The following is a 24970-nucleotide window of genomic DNA, read 5'->3' on the forward strand; positions in this document are numbered from 1 at the left end:
AGGCCAGTAGGAGGAATGAAGATAGATTATGGGCCATTTGGTTTTCAAGCTCGCATGCGAGGACCCATTGTGCGCATGGATCAATTATTTATTTATTTTATTTAACTAGACAAGTCAGTGAATAATGAATTATTATTTACAAAGACGGCCTACCAAAAGGCAAAAGGCCTCCTGCGGGGACGACGGCTGGGATTTAAAAAAAAAATAAATATATATATATATATATATATATATATATATATATATATATATATATGACAAAACACACACTACATAAAGAGACAACAAACACTACATAAAGAGACACCACAACACTACATAAAGAGAGACGACACAACACTACATAAGAGACACCACAACACTACATAAAGAGACGACACAACACTACATAGAGAGACACCACAACACTACATAAGGAGACAACACAACACTACATAAAGAGAGACCACACAACAATAAGAGACAACACAACACTACATAAAGAGAGACAACACAACACTACATAAAGAGAGACAACACAACACTACACAAAGAGAGACAACACAACACTACATAAAGAGAGACACACTACATACAACATAAAGAGACACCACAACACTACATAAAGAGAGACACTAAAGACACACCCACACTACATAAAGAGAGATACTACAACACTACATAAAGAGAGACCACACAACATAAGAGACAACACAACACTACATAAAGAGACAACACAACACTACATAAAGAGAGACAACACAACACTACATAAAGAGAGATACTACAACACTACATAAAGAGACAACACAACACTACATAAAGAGAGACCACACAACATAAGAGACAACACAACATAAAGAGAGACACCACAACACTACATAAAGAGAGACAACACAACACTACATAAAGACACACAACACACATAAGAGACACTACTACATAAGAGACACCACAACACTACATAAGAGACACCACAACACTACATAAAGAGACAACACAACACCACATAAAGAGAGACAACACAACACTACATAAAGAGAGACCCCCCAACACTACATAAAGAGAGACACTCCAACACTACACACAGAGACACCCCAACACTACATAAAGACACTACATAATAAAGAGAGACACCACAACACTACATAAAGAGAGGCACCACAACACTACATAAAGAGAGGCACCACAACACTACATAAAGAGAGACACCACAATACTACATAAAGAGAGACACCACAATACTACATAAAGAGAGGCACCATAACACTACATAAAGAGAGACAACACAACACTACATAGAGAGACCACACAACACTACATAAAGAGAGACAACACAACAGTACATGAAGAGTGACACCACAACACTACATAAGAGACAACACAACACTACATAAAGAGACACCACACAACATAAAGAGAGACCACACAACATAAAGAGAGACCACACAACATAAAGAGACACCACACAACATAAAGAGACACCACACAACATAAAGAGACAACACCCCAACACTACATAAAGAGAAACACCACAACACTACATAAAGAGAGACAACACAACACTACATAGAGACACCACAACACTACATAAAGAGAGACAACACAACACTACATAGAGAGACCACACAACATAAGAGACAAAACAACACCACATAAGAGACAACACAACACTACATAAAGAGAGATACTACAACACTACATAAAGAGAGAACACAACACTACATAAAGAGAGACCACACAACACTACATAAAGAGAGACACCACAACACTACATAAAGAGAGACAACACTACATAAAGAGAGACACCACAACACTACATAAAGAGACAACACAACACTACATAAAGAGAGACAACACAACACTACACACAGAGACACCCCAACACTACATAAAGAGAGGCACCATAACACTACATAAAGAGAGACACCCCAACACTACATAAAGAGAGACAACACAACACTACATAAAGAGAGACAACACAACACTACATAAAGAGAGACAACACAACACTACATAAAGAGAGACACCACAACACTACATAAAGAGAGATACTACAACACTACATAAAGAGACAACACAACACTACATAAAGAGAGACACCACAACACTACATAAAGAGAGACACTATAACACTACATAAAGAGAGACAACACTACATAGAGAGACCACACAACATAAGAGACAAAACAACACCACATAAGAGACAAAACAACACCACATAAGAGACAACACAACACTACATAAAGAGAGATACTACAACACTACATAAAGAGACAACACAACACTACATAAAGAGAGACCACACAACATAAGAGACAACACCACATAAAGAGAGACCCCACAACAGTACATAAAGAGAGACACCACAACACTACACACAGAGACACCCCAACACTACATATAGAGAGGCACCATAACACTACATAAAGAGAGACACCCCAACACTACATAAAGAGACAACACTACATAAAGAGAGACAACACAACACTACATAAAGAGAGACAACACAACACTACATAAAGAGAGACACCACAACACTACATAAAGAGAGACACCACAACACTACATAAAGAGAGACCACACAACACTACATAAAGAGAGACACCACAACACTACATAAAGAGACACCACAAAACTACATAAAGAGAGATACTACAACACTACATAAAGAGAGACCACACCACACAACATAAGAGAAAAAACAACACCACATAAGAGACACCACAACACTACATAAAGAGAGACAACACAACAGTACATAAAGAGAGACACCACAACACTACATAAGAGACAACACAACACTACATAAAGAGAGACAACACAACACTACATACAGAGACACCCCAAAACTACATAAAGAGAGGCACCATAACACTACATGAAGAGACACCACAAAACTACATAAAGAGAGACCACACAACACTAATAGAGACACCACAACACTACATAAAGAGAGACCACACAACAAAGAGAGACACCACAACAACATAAAGAGAGACAACACAACACTACATAAAGAGAGACAACACACACTACATAAAGAGAGACAACACAACACACACCACACACTACATAAAGAGACAACACACAACATAAGAGACCAAACACTACATAAAGTGAAACACCCCAACACTACATAAAGAGAGACAACACAACACTACATAAGAGACAACACAACACTACATAAGAGACAACACAACACTACATAAGAGACAACACAACACTACATAAGAGACAACACTACATAAAGAAAGACACCCCAACACTACATAAAGAGAGACACTCCAACACTACTCACAGAGACACACCCCAACACTACATAAAGAGAGGCACCATAACACTACATAAAGAGAGACAACACTACATAGAGAGACCACACAACATAAGAGACAACACCACAACAGTACATAAAGAGACACCACAACACTACATAAGAGACACCACAACACTACATAGAGAGACAACACAACACTACATAGAGAGAGATACTACAACACTACATAAAGAGAGACCACACAACACTACATAAAGAGAGATACTACAACACTACATAAAGAGAGACCACACAACACTACATAAAGAGAGACCAACACTACATAAAGAGAGACAAACAACACACAACACCAATAAAGAGACACCACAACAGTACATAAAGAGACACCATAAAGAGAGACACCACAACACTACATAAGAGACACCACAACACTACATAAAGAGACAACACAACACTACATAAAGAGAAACAACACAACACTACATAAAGAGAGACAACAACACACATCATAAAGAGAGACACCACAACACTACATAAAGAGAGACAACACTACTACATAAAGAGACAACACAACACTACATAAAGAGACAACACAACACTACATAAAGAGAGATACTACAACACTACATAAAGAGAGACAACACAACATAAGAGACAACACAACACTACATAAAGAGACAACACAACACTACATAAAGAGAGACCACACAACATAAGAGACAACACAACACTACATAAAGAGAAACACCCCAACACTACATAAAGAGAGATACTACAACACTACATAAAGAGAGACAACACAACATAAGAGACAACACAACACTACATAAAGAGACAACAACACATAAAGAGAGACAACACAACACTACATAAAGAGACATACTACAACACTACATAAAGAGAGACAACACAACATAAGAGACAACACAACACTACATAAAGAGACAACACAACACTACATAAAGAGAGACAACACAACACAAGAGACAACACAACACTACATAAAGAGAGACAACACAACACTACATAAAGAGACAACACAACACTACATAAAGAGAGACAACACAACACTACATAAAGAGAGACAACACAACACTACATAAAGAGAGATACTACAACACTACATAAAGAGAGACAACACAACATAAGAGACAACACAACACTACATAAAGAGACAACACAACACTACATAAAGAGACAACACAACACTACATAAAGAGACAACACAACACAACACTACATAAAGAGAAACACCCCAACACTACATAAAGAGACACCACAACACTACATAAAGAGAGACGACACAACACTACATAGAGAGACACCACAACACTACATAAGAGACGACACAACACTACATAAAGAGAGACGACACAACACTACATAAATAGACAACACTACATAAAGAGAGACAACACAACACTACACACAGAGAGACAACACAACACTACACAGAGACACACCCCAACACTACATAAAGAGAGGCACCATAACACTACATAGAGACAACACAACACTACATAAAGAGAGACACCACAACACTACATAAAGAGAGACACCACAACACTACATAGAGAGACACCACAACACTACATAAAGAGACACCACAACACTACATAAAGAGAGGCACCACAACACTACATAAAGAGAGACACCACAACACTACATAAAGAGAGACACCACAACACTACACACAGAGACACCCCAACACTACATAAAGAGACAACACAACACTACACAGAGACACACCCCAACACTACATAAAGAGAGGCACTATAACACTACATAGAGACACCACAACACTACATAAATAGAGACAACACAACACTACATAAAGAGAGACACCACAATACTACATAAAGAGAGACACCACAACACTACATAAAGAGAGGCACCACAACACTACATAAAGAGAGGCACCACAACACTACATAAAGAGAGGCACCACAATACTGCATAAAGAGAGGCACCACAACACTGCATAAAGAGAGACACCACAATACTACATAAAGAGAGACACCACAACACTACATAAAGAGAGACGACACAACACAACATAAAGAGAGACCACACTACATAAAGAGAGACACCACAACACTACATAAAGAGAGACACCACAACACTATGACCAGGGATGTTCTCTGTTTAGTGAGTCCACCAGATCAGAGGCAGTAGGGATGACCAGGGATATTCTCTGTTTAGTGAGTCTACCAGATCAGAGGCAGTGGGGATGACCAGGGATATTCTCTGTTTAGTGAGTCTACCAGATCAGAGGCAGTAGGGATGACCAGGGATATTCTCTGTTTAGTGAGTCCACCAGATCAGAGGCAGTAGGGATGGCCAGGTATGTTCTCTTGATAAGTGCGTGACAGGACCATTTTCCTGTCCTGCTAAGCATTCAAAATGTAACGAGTACTTTTGGGTCACTGAAAATGTATGGAGTAAAAAAGTAAATTATTTTCTTTAGGAATGTAGCGAAATAAGAGTTGTCAGAAATATAAATAGTAAAGTAAAATACACATACCCCGAAAAATGACTGTAGGTCTGGTACTGTGTTTCATATGGAGATCACAGGGGAATGACCCACATGGTGGAAGGAGAGAACATACTGGTCCTGCTTGTGGACTGCAGAGTATCGGTTCACATTCTCTGTGTGTAAATACTTGTCCTTGGTGTGTATTGCAAAGTGTCTGATGACATCCTGTTTGTGTGTACATACTTATCCTTGGTGTGTATTGCAAAGTGTCTGATGACATCCTGTTTGTGTGTACATACTTATCCTTGGTGTGTATTGCAAAGTGTCTGATGACATCCTGTTTGTGTGTAATGATCCTTGGTGTCAAAGTGTCTCATGACATCCTGTTTGTGTTTACATACTTATCCTATGTGTGTATTGCAAAGTGTCTGATGACATCCTGTTTGTGTGTACATACTTATCCTTGGTGTGTATTGCAAAGTGTCTGATGACATCCTGTTTGTGTGTACATACTTATCCTTGGTGTGTATTGCAAAGTGTCTGATGACATCCTGTTTGTGTGTACATACTTATCCTTGGTGTGTATTGCAAAGTGTCTGATGACATCCTGTTTGTGTGTACATACTTATCCTTGGTGTGTATTGCAAAGTGTCTCATGACATCCTGTTTGTGTGTACATACTTATCCTTGGTGTGTATTGCAAAGTGTCTCATGACATCCTGTTTGTGTGTACATACTTATCCTTGGTGTGTATTGCAAAGTGTCTGATGACATCCTGTTTGTGTGTACATACTTATCCTTGGTGTGTATTGCAAAGTGTCTGATGACATCCTGTTTGTGTGTACATACTTATCCTTGGTGTGTATTGCAAAGTGTCTCATGACATCCTTCGTATACACACTGCGGTAGTCACGCTCCTCACACTTAATGATCGAAGGGTCCAGCTAAAAAGCCTATTGTGGGTTTATTGTCTTTATATGTGTGGTATGATCTAACTAAACACGGCAAGACTTCGCAGATACTTCAGATGACATTCTCTTGTTTATATCCACCATTAGAAAGAGAACTAACATAACTTAGCCGCCAATGTCCGTCAAATTGAACATAGCAGACTGTATAAAAAAACAAGCCTGTAAAAGTGGTATTATTTTATTGTTCCAGACAAAAGACAGCCAGTACATGCCGTATTATTCATGCATGATAAATGTTTGTGATAGAAAATGACAGCCTCTAACCAAGGGATGAAGTATAGATAAGAGATCAGGAAGGCTTCTGCTCTACAGCAAACACAAAGGGAGAAGTATAGATAAGAGATCAGGAAGGCTTCTGCTCTACAGCAAACACAAAGGGAGAAGTATAGATAAGAGATCAGGAAGGCTTCTGCTCTACAGCAAACACAAAAGGGAGAAGTATAGATAAGAGATCAGGAAGGCTTCTGCTCTACAGCAAACACAAAGGGAGAAGTATAGATAAGAGATCAGGAAGGCTTCTGCTCTACAGCAAACACAAAGGGAGAAGTATAGATAAGAGATCAGGAAGGCTTCTGCTCTACAGCAAACACAAAGGGAGAAGTATAGATAAGAGATCAGGAAGGCTTCTGCTCTACAGCAAACACAAAAAGGGAGAAGTATAGATAAGAGATCAGGAAGGCTTCTGCTCTACAGCAAACACAAAGGGAGAAGTATAGATAAGAGATCAGGAAGGCTTCTGCTCTACAGCAAACACAAAGGGAGAAGTATAGATAAGAGATCAGGAAGGCTTCTGCTCTACAGCAAACACAAAAGGGAGAAGGGAAGATTGACAATGATGAAAAAAAAAGGCTTACCAAGAAAAAGTTCCAAAAGGACTCATTTGAGGCAGAAAACATTTGGAAAAATCAACAACAAAAAAGGCAGAGATTCATGTATTATTTATTATTTGCTCACTTTAATCTGTTGTTCAGGATGAGTACAGGTGACTGACGTCAAGCTGACCTCTTACTCACAGTAACTTGACCATTGCACTTAACTTTTACCTATTTATAGCCTAGTCACCTATTGAGAGACAACAGTGTAAAAAAAATAACATGATTCAAGGTTTGGGTTTTTCTAAATGTAGTTGCCTTGATTTTTGAGGTCTCTTGTGCCACCCTTTCCACAGACACTCAAATACCCCCAAGGTAGATCATTGATTTTTATATGACCGATTGGTCAACAACAAGAAACCATATTTGTTTTATTATTACTTAGTGCCACTATTTTACATTGACCTGATTTGTATTTTCATGGTATGCTATAAATAGGAGTTAAGTGAAATTGTCAGGTCACTCTGAGGAAAACGTCAGTCACCTGTACTCATGCAAGTAAGAAATTCCTCTCTGCCTTTTTTGTGAAGTGAGTCAAATGAGTCCTTTTATCAGTAAACACCTTTGTTGAGTGATAAAATGCATTTCATGTTCATAACATGATCATTATATCTGATACACGTGTTACACATTTACTAAATTATCACTATGATTGCTAGCATATCAATTGACACTTTGTCACTACATGTAAAAAATGTTACATGTTATTTTACGCAGAGCTGAAAAAGAAGTAGGAGCAGGAGTTGACTGTTTAGACTTTAGCCTTCTTCCTGGGAAGTGGTTACTAGAATTTACTCTCGTCGATGGACTTCATGATCTTCTCAATCGTAGGGTCTTCTGGATTGGCACAGAAGCGGAAGTTCTTTTTTGTGAACAAGCTGGAAGAGAGCAGACAATATCAGAGTAAACATTCCTGTGTGTGTGTGTGTGTGTGCGTGTGTGTGTGTGCGCGTGTGTGTGTGTGTGTGTGTGTGTGCGCGAGTGAGTGTGCGCGCGTTTAATACTATACTTACATGACTCCCTTCTTAGAGCAGTCAGATCTTGTCATTTCATATTCCCTGATGGATTGTCTGGGGATTTTTCTTGTGTAATACTTGAAACAGCATTCTTCAGGAAGATTTGCATCTGTATAAAGAGACAATCTGTAATTGTTCTATCATTTTTCTGACACACTATAGACCACAGGAGGTTGGCGACTCGTGGTAATGGCTGGAGCGGAATCAGGGGAATGGCATCTAATACAGTACATCAAACACATGGTTTCCAGGCGTTTGATGCCATTCCATCTGCTTTGTTCCGGTCTTTGTTATGAGCCGTCCTTCCCTCAGCAGCCTCCTGTGCTACAGACGGGTAAGCTGACGTCGTCAGGAGAACAATGCCCGCTCTTCAAAGGGGCCAAAGACGGTGTGTTATGATTCTGGTGGTCAGATGGCAACAATGACAACATGTGGGGTGTGGGGTTTCGTGTGGGGTTTCGTAAGTGGCTTGTTTCAGTCAATCTTAATATATTGTTCTTGACTGATGTCACGTCTTTGCTAATATGGCAAAAACCATCTAGCTAGCTAGCTAACCAATAAGTGTACCAATGCATTTTAAAAAAACACATTGTTTCACTTGATTTAATAAACATTGGAGACTAAATATAATTTACATGTCAACAACCTAAGCGAACCCCATTGTTGTGCGCATGTCGGTTTTGTTGCTAAACAACCAACCTATAAGTCAGAAATTAAACATGGAACCTTTCATTTGAGGTCACAATGCAACAATTCAGAGTAGGAGTGCTGATCTAGGAGCAGTTTTGCTTTTTAGATCACAATGAATAAGATTGCATAAACAAGGGGGGGAACTGATCCTAGATCAGCACACTTAATAAGTACAGCCCCATATCTCTCCCATACATCCTTAACCCTAATTACTCCTGTAAGTCACTCTGGATAAGAGCGTCTGCCAAATGACTCAAATGTAAAAACGTAACACTCAATATTAAGACAATTTTGTGAAGAGAAGGATCGATAGTAGTTAAGAATCGATTCCGAAGCAGGGATAACTTACTGTTGGCCAACGCGCCGGACCACAGGGCTGCTCCCAGGATGCACAGCAGAAGGATCAGAGCAGACCGCATGATTGGTTGGATGATGAGCAGAGGATGACCAACAGTGTTAACACCTCAGCAACTGTAAAGGGTTTTAAACTCAGGACAGAGTGTTTAGTCCTTTATGATCAGAGGAGGTGTGTGGTTTCGGTGGGGAGAGGGGGGGGGAGAGCAGAGTGTGTAGGTGACAAAAGTTTCCACTTCATCTCAAGAGTAGAGAAGAATAAAAAAACCTGAGCAATAGCGGGGTGTTCACAGGAAATGCACGTGGGGTTAGCCCACCACAGCGGATGGCTTGCACAGGTCTTTGTATCACACATTAAACTAAAAACTAAGCATCAGTGTGAAACATAAATGTTATTGAACCCCTACTCCCTCTTCTTGGAAATTATTTCCTGGAAATGATTTGTTCTGCAACTATGGAAAACCAATTGAGAAGTTGAACAGATTCATATGCGTTCAGTGTTCATCAGGTTGTACACGTTTCTTTATTTAGTAAAACAGTAGCTACACACCGAGTACACAAAACATTAAGAACACCTGCTCCTTCCATGAGACTGACCAGGTCACAGCTATTATCCCTTATCGATGTCACTTGTTAAATCCACTTCAAATCAGTGTAGATGAAGGGGAGGAGACGGGTTAAAGAAGGATTTTTAAGTCTTGAGACGTATTGTGTCTGTGTGCCATTGAGGGTGAATGGGCAAGACAAAATGTTTAAGTGCCCTTGAAGGGGTATGGTAGTAAGTGCCAGGCGCACCGCTTTGTGTCAAGAACTGCAACGCTGCTGGGTTTATCACACTCAACAGTTCTGTGTGTATCAAGAATGTTCCACCACCCAAAGGACATCCAGACAACTTGAAAAAAAAAAAACTGTGGGAAGCATTGTAGTCAACATGAGCCAGCATCACGCTTTCGACACGCATAACGAATTGTGGCTGTTCTGAGGTCAAAAGGGGTGCAATTAATTTTTTTTAGGAAGGTGTTCCTAATGTTTGGTATACTCAGTGTACACTTCAAGTGAGATCCATTTCCAGTTTTGACCCTGATGCCCTCCCACCCATGTAACACTCCAGTTCTCTACAACCAAAAAGGGTTACTTGGAAATGTCAGAGAGACAAATCAAACTGACAATACAAAACAAAGCTTAACAGAAAATCAGGTAACGTGGAAAGAGTACAAATCATATGGCCTTCATAATTACATTTAATGGGGAGGTCCTTTCATTTCTGTATTTAAAATGGATCTACAACAGGAGATCAATGACATACAGTAATTTATACTTCCCAGGGCGCACTTCTGTGATTAAAGGGGTGAGTCTACTTCCTGTAGTTCTTACGGATTGATTGGCTGGGTAAGGCCATGTCGGACACACATTCCTCAACCCTGTAACATTCACACAGTCACTAACAGGGGATGTCTTTTTGTTCTTAAGAAATATCAATTCAAATCACACACACGGTCCTCAATCAGATGTGAGGGACACCAATATAGTGAGAGAATGTACTCAACAAGCCCCCCCAAAAAAAACACACAAAAAAAACTGGTGTGAAACTGCACATGGTGATAAACAAAAAGAACGTGATTGTGCAGAATGCAGTACTGTGGTATTCACCACATAGGCAGAGCGAGGGGGAAGGAGTGCATCGGTCTTCATAGCGTGATCAGAATGACTACGTGCACAGGGGGGTGAGGAGGTGAAAAGACAAGGGTTATTGTCTGACATCCTGTTGCTACGGCTTCCTGAATACTGCACACTTCTCAGCGTGCACTTCGATGTGTGCCAAACACCCAAAGGGATCACTAAATGCTTGGGGGCTCTGGAGTATGAAGGGTTTTAGTACGGTATCTGCATTTGAAACGAGCATCACATTCAGAACCATCTACTGAGGAGGTCTCTTTTTGGGCAGGTGATGGTGACCGGCAGACATGAAAGAAGTAGTAGAATCTGTGAACTGAACACCAAACCAAAGCCTCTTTCTGAACGACACCCTCCCATTGAGCTCACACATCTAAACCAAGGCTGGTGTGTTCAGAAACATGAAAACCAGAGCAAACATGACTCAGGTCCTTTATCTACATTAATAAAAGCATTATAGGAGAAAGAGTAACACCTCTGAGCTACACTCTGCTCATCACCATGAAGTATGACAGCTTCTGATTGGGTTACAGCACTTACGGAGTGAGCACATCCAATAGGGAAAGGGCATTCTGAGGACAACAGGGATACCAGCAAACGCCTCATTATTGATAGAAGGGACAATAAAATCATCAACAATCTGTTTTCCTTTCTGGAGTCTTGGAAGCAGCTTCTCAATCAAACGGGTACAAACGGGTTTGGGGGGGAGGGGTGACTGAAGTGGATAATATCAAATGAGACGATACCAGTGAGGTTTGTTGTGTTTGCCTTTTTCTTCATTATAACATAACAACAAATCAAGAGATTGTCTCCACGTTAAGAGATGACACTTAAATGAGAAACAAAGACAACAGAAAATCATTACCATGAAAAATGAAATGTGCAGAAAACAGGAAAGAGGAGGCAGGTGATATACTGTAGTATATTAATCCTCCTAATCTACCTTTGCTGTTCCACTTTAACCACCTTTGGGGAAGTATAAGACATTAAATGTCACTTCGTTCCTTTTTGTCAGGCAGCTTATTTTCTCTTTGAAGAGGGTTTGTAAAACACTTATTTAAAAAAGTGAACCTTCAACGGCACAACACGCAAAAAATACAATCTGTTGTATTTCAGTTGAATCTTCATAAGAATACACATTTATTGACTACCCCGCCTCCTTTTAAGTCAATGAACCATTCTCCCCAAATCAACAAAACGCCCACGTCTTCTCCCTGGGAGCCTTTCCTTCATTGGATGGTACAGAAACAAATGACAAACAAAGGGATCCAACTAAGATACGGCAAACTAATTAGAAGCACACGGAAACCACATCAGTCCAAACTAAACAAAAAAAGGCTCATGATAAAAATCGCAGCTGACTTGCAGGAATGACCAACGACAACGGAGGCTTGGAGTAGATGTAGACGAGAGAGGTAGAAGAGAGAGAGAGAGGTAGAAGAGAGAGAAGTAGAAGAGAGAGAGAAGTAGAAGAGAGAGAGAGAGGTAGAAAGAGAGAGAGAGGTAGAAGAGAGAGAGAGAGGTAGAAAGAGGTAGAGAGAGGTAGAAAGAGGTAGAGAGAGGTAGAAAGAGAGAGAGAGGTAGAAAGAGAGAGAGAGGTAGAAAGAGAGAGAGGTAGAGAGAGAGAGAGTAGAAAGAGAGAGAGAGGTAGAAAGAGAGAGAGAGGTAGGTAGAGAGAGAGAGGTAGAAAGAGAGAGAGAGAGAGGTAGAAAGAGAGAGAGAGGTAGAAAGAGAGAGAGAGGTAGAAAGAGAGAGAGGTAGAAAGAGAGAGAGGTAGAAAGAGAGAGAGGTAGAAAGAGAGAGAGGTAGAAAGAGAAGAGAGAAAGAGAGAGTAGAAAGAGAGAGAGGGTAGAAAGAGAGAGAGAGGTAGAAAGAGAGAGAGAGGTAGAAAGAGAGAGAGAGAGTAGAAAGAGAGAGAGAGAGGTAGAAAGAGAGAGAGAGTAGAAAGAGAGAGAGAGAGGTAGAAAGAGAGAGAGAGGTAGAGAGAGAGAGAGAGGTAGAAAGAGAGAGAGAGGTAGAAAGAGAGAGAGAGGTAGAGAGAGAGAGAGAGGTAGAGAGAGAGAGAGAGAGGTAGAGAGAGAGAGGTAGAAGAGAGAGAGAGGTAGAGAGAGAGAGGTAGAAAGAGAGAGAGAGGTAGAGAGAGAAAGAGAGAGAGGTAGAAAGAGAGAGAGAGGTAGAGAGAGAGAGGTAGAGAGAGAGAGAGAGAGAGAGTAGAGAGAGAGAGGTAGAGAGAGAGAGAGAGAGAGGTAGAGGTAGAAAGAGAGAGGTAGAAAGAGAGAGAGGTAGAGAGAGAGAGGTAGAGAGAGAGAGGTAGAAAGAGAGAGAGGTAGAAAGAGAGAGAGAGAGGAAGAGAGAGAGAGAGAGAGAGAGAGAGAGGTAGAAAGAGAGAGAGAGAGAAGAGAGAGAGGTAGAAAGAGAGAGAGAGAGAAGAGAGAGGTAGAAGAGAGAGAGGTAGAATAGAGAGGTAGAAGAGAGAGAGAGGTAGAAGAGAGAAAATTGTGGGAAAGTTATAAGGAGAAAAAGAGGAGTGAGAAAGAGAGGAGGTCCAGTTGGGTAACTAGTATCCCTGCTATAGACATGTGGCAGAATACAGTACATTCGAGAGCATCTTTCTGCCTGGTTTAATTCTGGTACAGGGGGCACAGCATGTATAATAAGGCCTAGTCACCCCTCACCCCAGTCTGTTCCAGACCTCCAGGGTCTCTGCTCCATGACTCACATCTAGGGGGACCACAGTGGCTGGTTGTCCCCAGCCCAGAGTGCTCTGAGCCTGGGGTAGGCTCCATCCCAGGGAGGGCAGCTCCTTCACACAGCCTGACCTGGGCTAGGGTCCAGTGTTTCACGGGGTCAGGTAGAGTACTGTGTTAGAGAATGAGCTACAGTCTGTTGTTTTGCTCCTGGATGACCGTTGTACTCAGCGCTTTAGAACTGGACTGATCCACTCCTGCTCCTTCTGTAAGGCCTGAAAAACCTGAGGAGAAACAAGGGGCCATGGTATGAAACACAGCATGATCATCATTGGAGTTATATAGTTATATTGTACACAAAGGACCAGGCAAAGATTCTAGTAGTTCCATCACTTGAGCCTTAAGTTGAAAAACCACTGATGCCAACTCTGTTTCCCTCGAACTGAAGAAATGTCTGTTTTCCAAAAAGTGATGTCGGTTGACTTTTTGGGGGGGCAGTTACATCCAAACAGTCTGTCATCTCACCTGTGCCCATTTCCTGTTCTTGCTGGTCATGTGGACAGCGTGGATGTGCGAGAACAGCTGGTCGGGGGGGATGTGGTCGGGTAAGCGGGTGAGGAACTGGGCGTTGTGGATGAAGTCCATGCGGGTCAACACGTCCTCGTACAGACGCAGGATTCCCAGGGCCACCCGGAACAGGAACTCATCTCCGTCACGACAGAACACATCCCACACCCGACATGCCAGGTCCAATGGCAGTGACTTACTGTACAGGGTGAAGATCCTACAGGAATATGAGTGAGTGAGTGAGGAGACATTTGGATACAATTTCCATACTGAAACATTGAGGTACAAAGGAGCCAAATGTTTGGGAGATAACAGACGCCTGGTGTTATTTTCACACATCCAAGGACGCGCGTAGTCCACGGAGACAAACACACCACGCATACACAGATAAGCACACAGTTATATGCAAAACACTTAACAACGAGCCATAGAGTCTGGTCTGAGAAACAGACTAAAGGAATCAGCACATTTCTAAAGTAACTGTCTCCTGGGACACTTTAGTTTGTATACGAGGTCACTAGATTATGATATTTCTGATGTGCAGGGCTGCTAATCTTGACTTCCACCTCCCCTCATCTCTCCATCCGTGTATAAATAACTGATGTGTGAAAACAGGGTGCTCTTCACTGAGCTGTGGTGAGAGTAGGGGGGGTCGAGGTGACCATCTATACAACCCACTTACACATCCTGTCTTCTCAGTAACACGGCAACAATCTAAAGAGCACAAATACAACAGGAAGAAGAGCACCTACAAAGTGTTAATATTGTAATCATATTGTTTTTCACGTTCGTAATTGGTACCAGATCTTTGATTTCATTCAGTCTTTACCCATTAGTTACCTGAGAAAAACAATTGAGAGAGGGAGAGAAAGAGGGAGAAAGAGAGGGAGGCTCACCAGTCGATTAAATAAATATCGGGGGTCAATTTGTTTTCCTTGAAATGTGCAAACAGCTTAGGTAGGTTTTCATCAAAGAACACTTCAAAAGCCGCAAAGTAGGTCAACATCTGAGGAGAGAGAGAAGAAACAACGGAGTCAGATATAGACCACAATCAGCCAGATATATAGACCACACCGCCCCTGACACCACTATCAGCCAGATATATAGACCACACCGCCCTGACACCACTATCAGCCAGATATATAGACCACTATCAGCCAGATATATAGACCACACCGCCCTGACACCACTATCAGCCAGATATATAGACCACATCGCCCTGACACCACTATCAGCCAGATATATAGACCACTATCAGCCAGATATATAGACCACATCGCCCTGACACCACTATCAGCCAGATATATAGACCACACCGCCCTGACACCACTATCAGCCAGATCTATAGACCACTGTCAGCCAGATATTTAGACCACACCTCCCTGACACCACTGCCAGCCAGATATATAGACCACATCACCCTGACACCACTATCAGCCAGATATATAGACCACTATCAGCCAGATATATAGACCACACCGCCCTGACACCACTATCAGCCAGATATATAGACCACATCGCCCTGACACCACTATCAGCCAGATATATAGACCACTATCAGGCAGATATATAGACCACACCGCCCTGACACCACTATCAGCCAGATATATAGACCACATCGCCCTGACACCACTATCAGCCAGATATATAGACCACTATCAGGCAGATATATAGACCACACCGCCCTGACACCACTATCAGCCAGATATATAGACCACACCGCCCTGACACCACTATCAGCCAGATCTATAGACCACTGTCAGCCAGATATTTAGACCACACCTCCCTGACACCACTGCCAGCCAGATATATAGACCACATCACCCTGACACCACTATCAGCCAGATATATAGACCACTATCAGCCAGATATATAGACCACACCTCCCTGACACCACTGCCAGCCAGATATATAGACCACACCGCCCTGACACCACTGCCAGCCAGATATATAGACCACACCGACCTGACACCACTATCAGCCAGATATATAGACCACACCGCCCTGACACCACTATCAGCCAGATATATAGACCACACCGCCCTGACACCACTATCAGCCAGATATATAGACCACACCGCCCTGACACCACTATCAGCCAGATATATAGACCACTATCAGCCAGATATATAGACCACTATCAGCCAGATATATAGACCACTGTCAGCCAGATATATAGACCACACTCCCTGACACAACTGCCAGCCAGATATATAGACCACATCACCCTGACACCACTATCAGCCAGATATATAGACCACTATCAGCCAGATATAGACCACACCGCCCTGACACCACTATCAGCCAGATATATAGACCACACCGCCCTGACCCCACTATTAGCCAGATATATAGACCACCCCGCCCTGACACCACTATCAGCCAGATATATAGACCACACCGCCCTGACCCCACTATTAGCCAGATATATAGACCACCCCGCCCTGACACCACTATCAGCCAGATATATAGACCACACCGCCCTGACACCACTATCAGCCAGATCTATAGACCACTGTCAGCCAGATATATAGACCACTATCAGCCAGATCTATAGACCACTGTCAGCCAGATCTATAGACCACTGTCAGCCAGATATATAGACCACTATCAGCCAGATATATAGACCACTATCAGCCAGATATATAGACCACTATCAGCCAGATATATAGACCACTATCAGCCAGATATATAGACCACACCACCCTGACACCACTATCAGCCAGATATATAGACCACACCACCCTGACACCACTATCAGCCAGATATATAGACCACACCACCCTGACACCACTATCAGCCAGATATATAGACCACACTGCCCTGACACCACTATCAGCCAGATATATAGACCACACTGCCCTGACACCACTATCAGCCAGATATATAGACCACATCACCCTGACACCACTATCAGCCAGATATATAGACCACACCGCCCTGACACCACTATCAGCCAGATATATAGACCACATCGCCCTGACATCACTATCAGGCAGATATATAGACCACACCGCCCTGACACCACTATCAGCCAGATCTATAGACCACTGTCAGCCAGATATATAGACCACACCGCCCTGACACCACTATCAGCCAGATATATAGACCACACCGCCCTGACACCACTATGACACCACCAGTCAAATGTTGTAGCAGCATAGTAACACATGGTTACAGTTGTGAACAGGGTGCTAAGTGCTATGAGTGCAGTGGTGTATTGTGAAAATCTCTGCTAACAGGGTGTGCAGGCTTTTATTCCAGCACAAACACAAAGAACTATCGGTCTGTGTCTGTGCGTGTGTGTGTGTGTCTGTCTGCACTGTACTCACAAGGCTGTGGTCCACTCTGAAGAAGGCCATCTGACAGGGCTTGTTCAGGAGGTTGGCGAAAGCTATGAAGGCGTCTGCCGTGTCCAGGTTGAGGATCAGCACCGCCGCGATGAACGACATACCCTGAACCTGAACACACCGGGACTGATGTTAACTATGAAAGTAGTGATGTTAACTGTTACCTGCTACGGTACCCTAGCCGCGTTGACTCCTGCAACGGTACCCTAGCCGCGTTGACTCCTGCTACGGTACCCTAGCCGCGTTGACTCCTGCTACGGTACCCTAGCCGCGTTGACTCCTGCTACGGTACCCTAGCCGCGTTGACTCCTGCTACGGGCCCTCTAGCCGCGTTGACTCCTGCTACGGTACCCTAGCCGCGTTGACTCCTGCTACGGTACCCTAGCCGCGTTGACTCCTGCTACGGTACCCTAGCCGCGTTGACTCCTGCTACGGTACCCTAGCCGCGTTGACTCCTGCTACGGTACCCTAGCCGCGTTGACTCCTGCTACGGTACCCTAGCCGCGTTGACTCCTGCTACGGTACCCTAGCCGCGTTGACTCCTGCTACGGTACCCTAGCCGCGTTGACTCCTGCTAAAGTACCCTAGCCGCGTTGACTCCTGCTACGGTACCCTAGCCGCGTTGACTCCTGCTACGGTACGCTAGCCATGTTGATCAACTGCATGTCAGTACTGTGAACACAGAGGGAGGAGAGAGAGTGAGTGAGGTTTATTATTAGTAGTGGGGTGGTGTTGGGGGCATTTACTGGTTACCGGCTGGTGCTACAAGGACGAGTACTAATGCAAGGGAATTTTGTTTTCTATAATAACACTTAAAAAGGTAGACTCCGCGAGATGATGTAGATGCAACGTAAACAGCAGCATTGGGTCAATTTCCATAACTACTAAGAGCGTTGAAGCACGAGGCTAAACTGTTTTGGTCGGGTAGCTACCACGTTGTAGCAGGGTGAAGCACACCTGTGTACACATTAGAATACTCTGCGACTCTGTTAAAATGCAAAGTCATGCATCGCGCTCATCTAAATATCTGTGGTGCTTCCTGCTGCAACATCATTTCTCAGTCTACCTTTAACTTAAATTCTCCATCTGTCAGTATTCCTTGGAGACAGTCATATTGCCATAAGGTTAGTCCAGGAAGTGGAGACATTTCTCTAAAAACACACTGTGGGCTGTTTCTCAGCATGGCTGTGGTGAGGTGGAGGTGTAAAAGCCACAGTATATCTCCAGCAGAGCACACTGACACCACATCCTGGAAACTCATTTCATCAGACTCAAAGATGATAATCAAACCAGCCAAAGTGGATGTTAGTAATGCAGTAGTTCTACTGTGTTCAAGGTTCAGAGAGAATGATGACGAATGGAAGCAAAAGAGAAAACTGGTTACGTCAGTGCTGCGTTGGAATACACAGAAGCAAGCACACAAACACCCACACACCCACAAACACCCACACACACACACACAAACACCCGCAAACACACACACACAAACACAAACACCCACAAACCAGCAAAAGTGCCAGGTGGGGTGGTCAAATGTATGAGGCCCGCCGCCCGTCTCTCTACGGAGGCCCGCCGCCCGTCTCTCCCTCTCTACGGAGGCCCGCCGCCCGTCTCTCCCTCTCTACGGAGGCCCGCCGCCCGTCTCTCCCTCTCTACGGAGGCCCGCCGCCCGTCTCTCCCTCTCTACGGAGGCCCGCCGCCCGTCTCTCCCTCTCTACGGAGGCCCGCCGCCCGTCTCTCCCTCTCTACGGAGGCCCGCCGCCCGTCTCTCCCTCTCTACGGAGGCCCGCCGCCCGTCTCTCCCTCTCTACGGAGGCCCGCCGCCCGTCTCTCCCTCTCTACGGAGGCCGCTCCCCGTCTCTCCCTCTCTACGGAGGCCTACCGCTCCCCGTCTCTCCCTCTCTACGGAGGCCTACCGCTCCCCGTCTCTCTATGGAGGCCTGCTGCTCGTCTCTCCCTCTCTATGGAGGCCTACCGCTCCCCGTCTCTCTATGGAGGCCTGCTGCTCGTCTCTCCCACACTACACATACTGGCTGTTTACATAGAGCAGTGTCCCAAATGGCATTCTATTCCCTAGATAGTGCAGTACTTTGACCAGTACCCATATGGCTCTAGCTGAAAGTAGTGCACTGTCTAGGGAATAGGGCACCATTTGGAACTCACCCGTAGGCTAACGTAGGACTCCGAGCCAGTCCGTTTATAGCTTAAGGTCCAATGTGTTTCTATCACCTTCCACCATAGGACCGAGAGAAGCAATGGTTTCTGATAAAACGGTCATCATTCGGCCTTAAGGACCCTTGTGCTTCCAAAGAAAAGCACCAATATACATCACTATTCAGGGCCATTACCACTGACACACTATACAGATACACACGAAGGCCGACGAGGAATTCATCATCAAGTGTGTGAGCTTATGTTATGAAGTAGGAACGTACGTGTGTGTGTGTGCGCTACTACTTACGTAGCCCACGTCTGGCCTATAGCAGGTGTATGCTCCTAGAATGCTGTGCAGCACGTCGTAGTACGGACCTCCCTGTAGAAACACAGGTGATATTTTAACTATTACAACAGGTACATTTTAGTCATTCAGCAGACGTTCTTATCCACGGCCACTTACAGTTGGTGCATCTTAATAAGACAGCTAGGTGAAACAACCACAGTCATAAAAAGTACATGTTTCCACAAAATAGCTATCAGCAAAGTCAGTGCAAGTAGGAAAAGACAAGTGCATATATATATATATATATATACATATACATATATATACATATACACATACACTGCTCAAAAAAATAAAGGGAACACTAAAATAACATCCTAGATCTGAATGAATGAAATATTCTTATAAATACTTTTTTTCTTTCCATAGTTGAATGTGCCGACAACAAAATCACACAAAAATTATCAATGGAAATCAAATGTATCGACCCATGGAGGTCTGGATTTGGAGTCACACTCAAAATTAAAGTGTAAAACCACCCTACAGGCTGATCCAACTTTGATGTAATGTAGACTCCGTCTCATGCTACCACTAGAGTGAAAGCACCGCCAGCATTCAAAAGTGACCAAAACATCAGCCAGGAAGCATAGGAACTGAGAAGTGGTTTGGTCACCACCTGCAGAACCACTCCTTTATTGGGGGTGTCTTGCTAATTGCCTATAATTTCCACCTGTTGTCTATTCCATTTGCACAACAGCATGTGACATTTATTGTCAATCAATCAGTGTTGCTTCCTAAGTGGACAGTTTGATTTCACAAAAGTGTGATTGACTTGGAGTTACATTGTGTTGTTTAAGTGTTCCCTTTATTTTTTTGAGCAGTGTATATACACACACCACACACACACACACACACACACACACACATACCAAAAAAAGAAACATCCCTTTTTCAGGACCCTGTCTTTCAAAGATGCAGTTGAAGTCGGAAGTTTACATACACTTATGTTGGAATCATTAAAACTTGTTTTTCAACCACTCCACAAATTTCTTGTTAACAAGCTATAGATTTGGCCAGTTGGTTAGGACATCTACTTTGTGAATGATACAAGTAATTTTTCCAACAATTGTTTACAGACATATTATTTAATTCACTGTATCACATTTCAAGTGGGTCAGAAGTTTACATACACTACGTTGACTGTGCCTTTAAACAGCTTGGAACATTCCAGAAAATGATGTCATGGCTTTAGAAGCTTCTGATAGGATAATTGACATAATTTGAGTCATTTGGAGGTGTACCTGTGGATGTATTTCAAGGACTCCCTTCAAACTCAGTGCCTCTTTCCTTGACATCATGGGAAAATCAAAAGAAATCAGCCAAGACCTCAGAAAAAAATTGTAGACCCCCACAAGCCTGGTTCATTCTTGGGAGCAATTTCCAAACGCCTGAAGGTACCACGTTCATCTGTACAAACAATAGTACGCAAGTATAAACACCATGGGACCACGCAGCCGTCATACCGCTCAGGTAGGAGACGCGTTCTGTCTCCTAGAGATGAAATCAATCCCAGAACAACAGCAAAGGACCTTGTGAAGATGCTGGAGGAAACAGGTACAAAAGTATCTGTATCCACAGTAAAACGAGTCCTATATCGACATAACCTGAACAGCTGATCATCCTCGCAGTGGCAGACCGTGTAACAACACCTGCACGGGATCGGTACATCCGAACATCACACCTAAGGGACAGGTACAGGATGTCAACAACAACTGCCCAAGTTACACCTGGAACGCACAATCCCTCCATCAGTGCTCAGACTGTCCGCAATAGGCTGAGAGGGGCTGGACTGAGGGCTTGTAGGCCTGTTGTAAGGTAGGTCCTCAACAGATATCACCGGCAACAACGTCGCCTATGGGCACAAACCCACTGTTGCTGGATCAGACAGGACTGGCAAAAAGTGCTCTTCACTGACGAGTCGAGAGTTTGTCTCACCAGGGGTGATAGTCGGATTTGCGTTTATCGTCGAAGGAATGAGCGTGACACTGAGGCCTGTACTCTGGAGCCGATCGAGGTGGAGGGTCCGTCATGGTCTGGGGCGGTGTGTCACAGCATCATCGGACTGAGCTTGCAGGCAATCTCAACGCTGTGCGTTACAAGGAAGACATCCTCCTCCCTCATGTGGTACCCTTCCTGCAGGCTCATCCTGACATGACCCTCCAGCATGACAATGCCACCAGCCATACTGCTCATTCTGTGTGTTACAGGGAAGACATCCTCCTCCCTCATGTGGTACCCTTCCTGCAGGCTCATCCTGACATCACCCTCCAGCATGACAATGCCACCAGCCATACTGCTCATTCTGTGTGTTACAGGGAAGACATCCTCCTCCCTCATGTGGTACCCTTCCTGCAGGCTCATCCTGACATCACCCTCCAGCATGACAATGCCACCAGCCATAGTGCTCATTCTGTGTGTTACAGGGAAGACATCCTCCTCCCTCATGTGGTACCCTTCCTGCAGGCTCATCCTGACATCACCCTCCAGCATGACAATGCCACCAGCCATACTGCTCATTCTGTGTGTTACAGGGAAGACATCCTCATCCCTCATGTGGTACCCTTCCTGCAGGCTCATCCTGACATGACCCTCCAGCATGACAATGCCACCAGCCATACTGCTCATTCTGTGTGTTACAGGGAAGACATCCTCCTCCCTCATGTGGTACCCTTCCTGCAGGCTCATCCTGACATCACCCTCCAGCATGACAATGCCACCAGCCATACTGCTCGTTCTGTGATTTCCTAAAAGACAGGATGATTCACGGTGGAAACTACTACTCTGTGTCGAACAAAGACATGGCGGTTGGAACCAAAAAAAATCCAATTTGAACCCATCCGACCAACGGACATATTTATACTGGTCTAATGTCCATTGCTCGTGTTTCTTGGCCCAAGCAAGTGACATCTTATTATTGGTGTCCTTTAGTAGTGGTTTCTTTGCAGCAATTCGACCATGGAGGCCTGATTTACTCAGTCTCCTCTGAACAGTTGATGTTGAGATGTGTCTGTTACTTGAACTCTGAAGAATTTATTTGGTCTGCAATTTCTGAGGCTGGTAACTCTAATGAACTTATCCTCTGCAGCAGAGGTAACTCTGGGTCTTCCTTTCCTGTGGCAGTCCTCATGAGAGCCAGTTTCATCATTACTTGATGGTTTTTGCGACTGCATTTGAAGAAACTTTTAAAGTTATTAATGTTCTGGATTGACTGACCTTAAAAGTAATGACTGTCATTTCTCTTTGCTAATTTGAGCTGTTCTTGCCATAATGTGAACTTGGTCTTTTACCAATTAAGGCTATCTTCTGTATAACACCCCTACCTTGTCACAACACAATTGATCGGCTCAAACACATTAAGAAGGAAATAAATTCCATAAATTAACCTTTAACAAGGTACAGCTGTTAATTGAAATGCATTCCAGGTGACTACCTCATGAAGCTGGTTGAGAGAATGTCAAGAGTGTGCAAAGCTGTCAAGGCAAAGGGTGGCCGTTTTGAAGAATCTCAAATATAAAATGTTTAGATTTTTGTAACACTTTTTTGGTTAGTACATTATTCCATATGTGTTATTTCATAGTGTTGATGTCTTCACTACACTATACAATGTAGAAAATTGTTAAAAAAATAAAGAAAAACCTTTCAATGAGGAGGTGTGTTCAAACTTTTGACTGGTACTTTTTTTGGAGATACCGGAGGTGGCAGAATGAAGTACTCTGGTTGGGATGTAGGGTTTGAGCCTGAAGGTGAGGAGGGGAAGTTCCCCTACATTGACTGTTGCAACACAACAACAATCTCACCCACACACCGAGATAGGTGAAGTTCACCTAACCACTTACGAGAGGAAGGTATACTGACCAAAAAATATAAAACGCAACAATTTCAACAATTTTACTGAATTACAGTTCCTAAAAGGAAATCAGTCAATTGAAATAAATTAATTTGGCCCTTATCTTAATACACTGCATATTGACCTTTCTGTTGTTATCGACTGTACGTTTGTTAATTCCATGTGTAACTCAGTGTTGTTTTTTGTCGCACTGCTTTGCTTTATCTTGGCCAGGTCGCAGTTGTAAATGAGATCTTGTTCTCAACTGACCTACCTGGTTAAATAAAAAATATGTTTAAAAAAATCTTTGGATTTCACATGATTGGGCATTGGTGCAGCCAATGGGAGGGTGTAGGTCCACCAACTTGGGAGCCAGGCCCAGCCAATCAGAACGATCCCCTACAAAAATATATTTTTGTTGTTGTTGAAATTTTACCCTTTTTTCTCCCCAATTTTGTGGTATCCAATTGTTGTAGTAGCTACTATCTTGTCTCATTGCTACAACTCCCGTACGGGCTCGGGAGAGACGAAGGTTGAAAGTCATGCGTCCTCCGATACAGAACCCAACCAGCCATACTGCTTCTTAACACAGCGCGCATCCAACCCGGAAGCCAGCCGCACCAATGTGTCGGAGGGTACACCGTGCACCTGGCAACCTTGGTTAGCGCGCACTGCGCTCGGCCCGCCACAGGAGTTGCTGGTGCGCGATGAGACAAGGACATCCCTACCGA

The 24970-nt window shown here is 43.4% G+C and overlaps 2 protein-coding genes across 5 annotated transcripts in view; both read right to left on the bottom strand.

Moving 5' to 3' along the window:
* Positions 1-6865: 6865 nt before the first annotated feature.
* On the bottom strand, positions 6866-9787 carry LOC112214825 (C-C motif chemokine 14). Its single transcript, XM_024373854.2, has 3 exons — positions 9631-9787; positions 8589-8700; positions 6866-8453 (listed from the first exon to the last, which is right to left on the bottom strand). Exons 1-3 carry the CDS (start codon positions 9698-9700, stop codon positions 8360-8362), a joined length of 276 nt encoding a protein of 91 aa, XP_024229622.1. The 5' UTR covers positions 9701-9787; the 3' UTR covers positions 6866-8359.
* A 3896-nt stretch (positions 9788-13683) lies between these two features.
* The window catches only part of LOC112214826 (TBC1 domain family member 14), a 59147-nt gene continuing 47860 nt past the window's right edge, over positions 13684-24970 (bottom strand). For 2 of the 4 annotated variants that reach the window (XM_042298468.1, XM_042298467.1), the window contains exons 10-14: positions 20375-20446; positions 17896-18024; positions 15460-15569; positions 14522-14780; positions 13686-14280 (exon numbers count right to left, since the gene is read on the bottom strand). In XM_042298468.1, the coding sequence (XP_042154402.1) occupies positions 14224-14280; positions 14522-14780; positions 15460-15569; positions 17896-18024; positions 20375-20446 (627 nt within the window). In that variant the 3' untranslated portion in view covers positions 13686-14223. Of the gene's footprint in view, positions 14281-14521; positions 14781-15459; positions 15570-17895; positions 18025-20374; positions 20447-24970 lie in introns of all 4 variants that reach the window. The other 2 variants (XM_042298465.1, XM_042298466.1) reach the window with 2 other exon arrangements.

This window comes from Oncorhynchus tshawytscha, linkage group LG15, assembly GCF_018296145.1.
Source record: "Oncorhynchus tshawytscha isolate Ot180627B linkage group LG15, Otsh_v2.0, whole genome shotgun sequence".
NCBI lineage: Eukaryota > Metazoa > Chordata > Actinopteri > Salmoniformes > Salmonidae > Oncorhynchus > Oncorhynchus tshawytscha.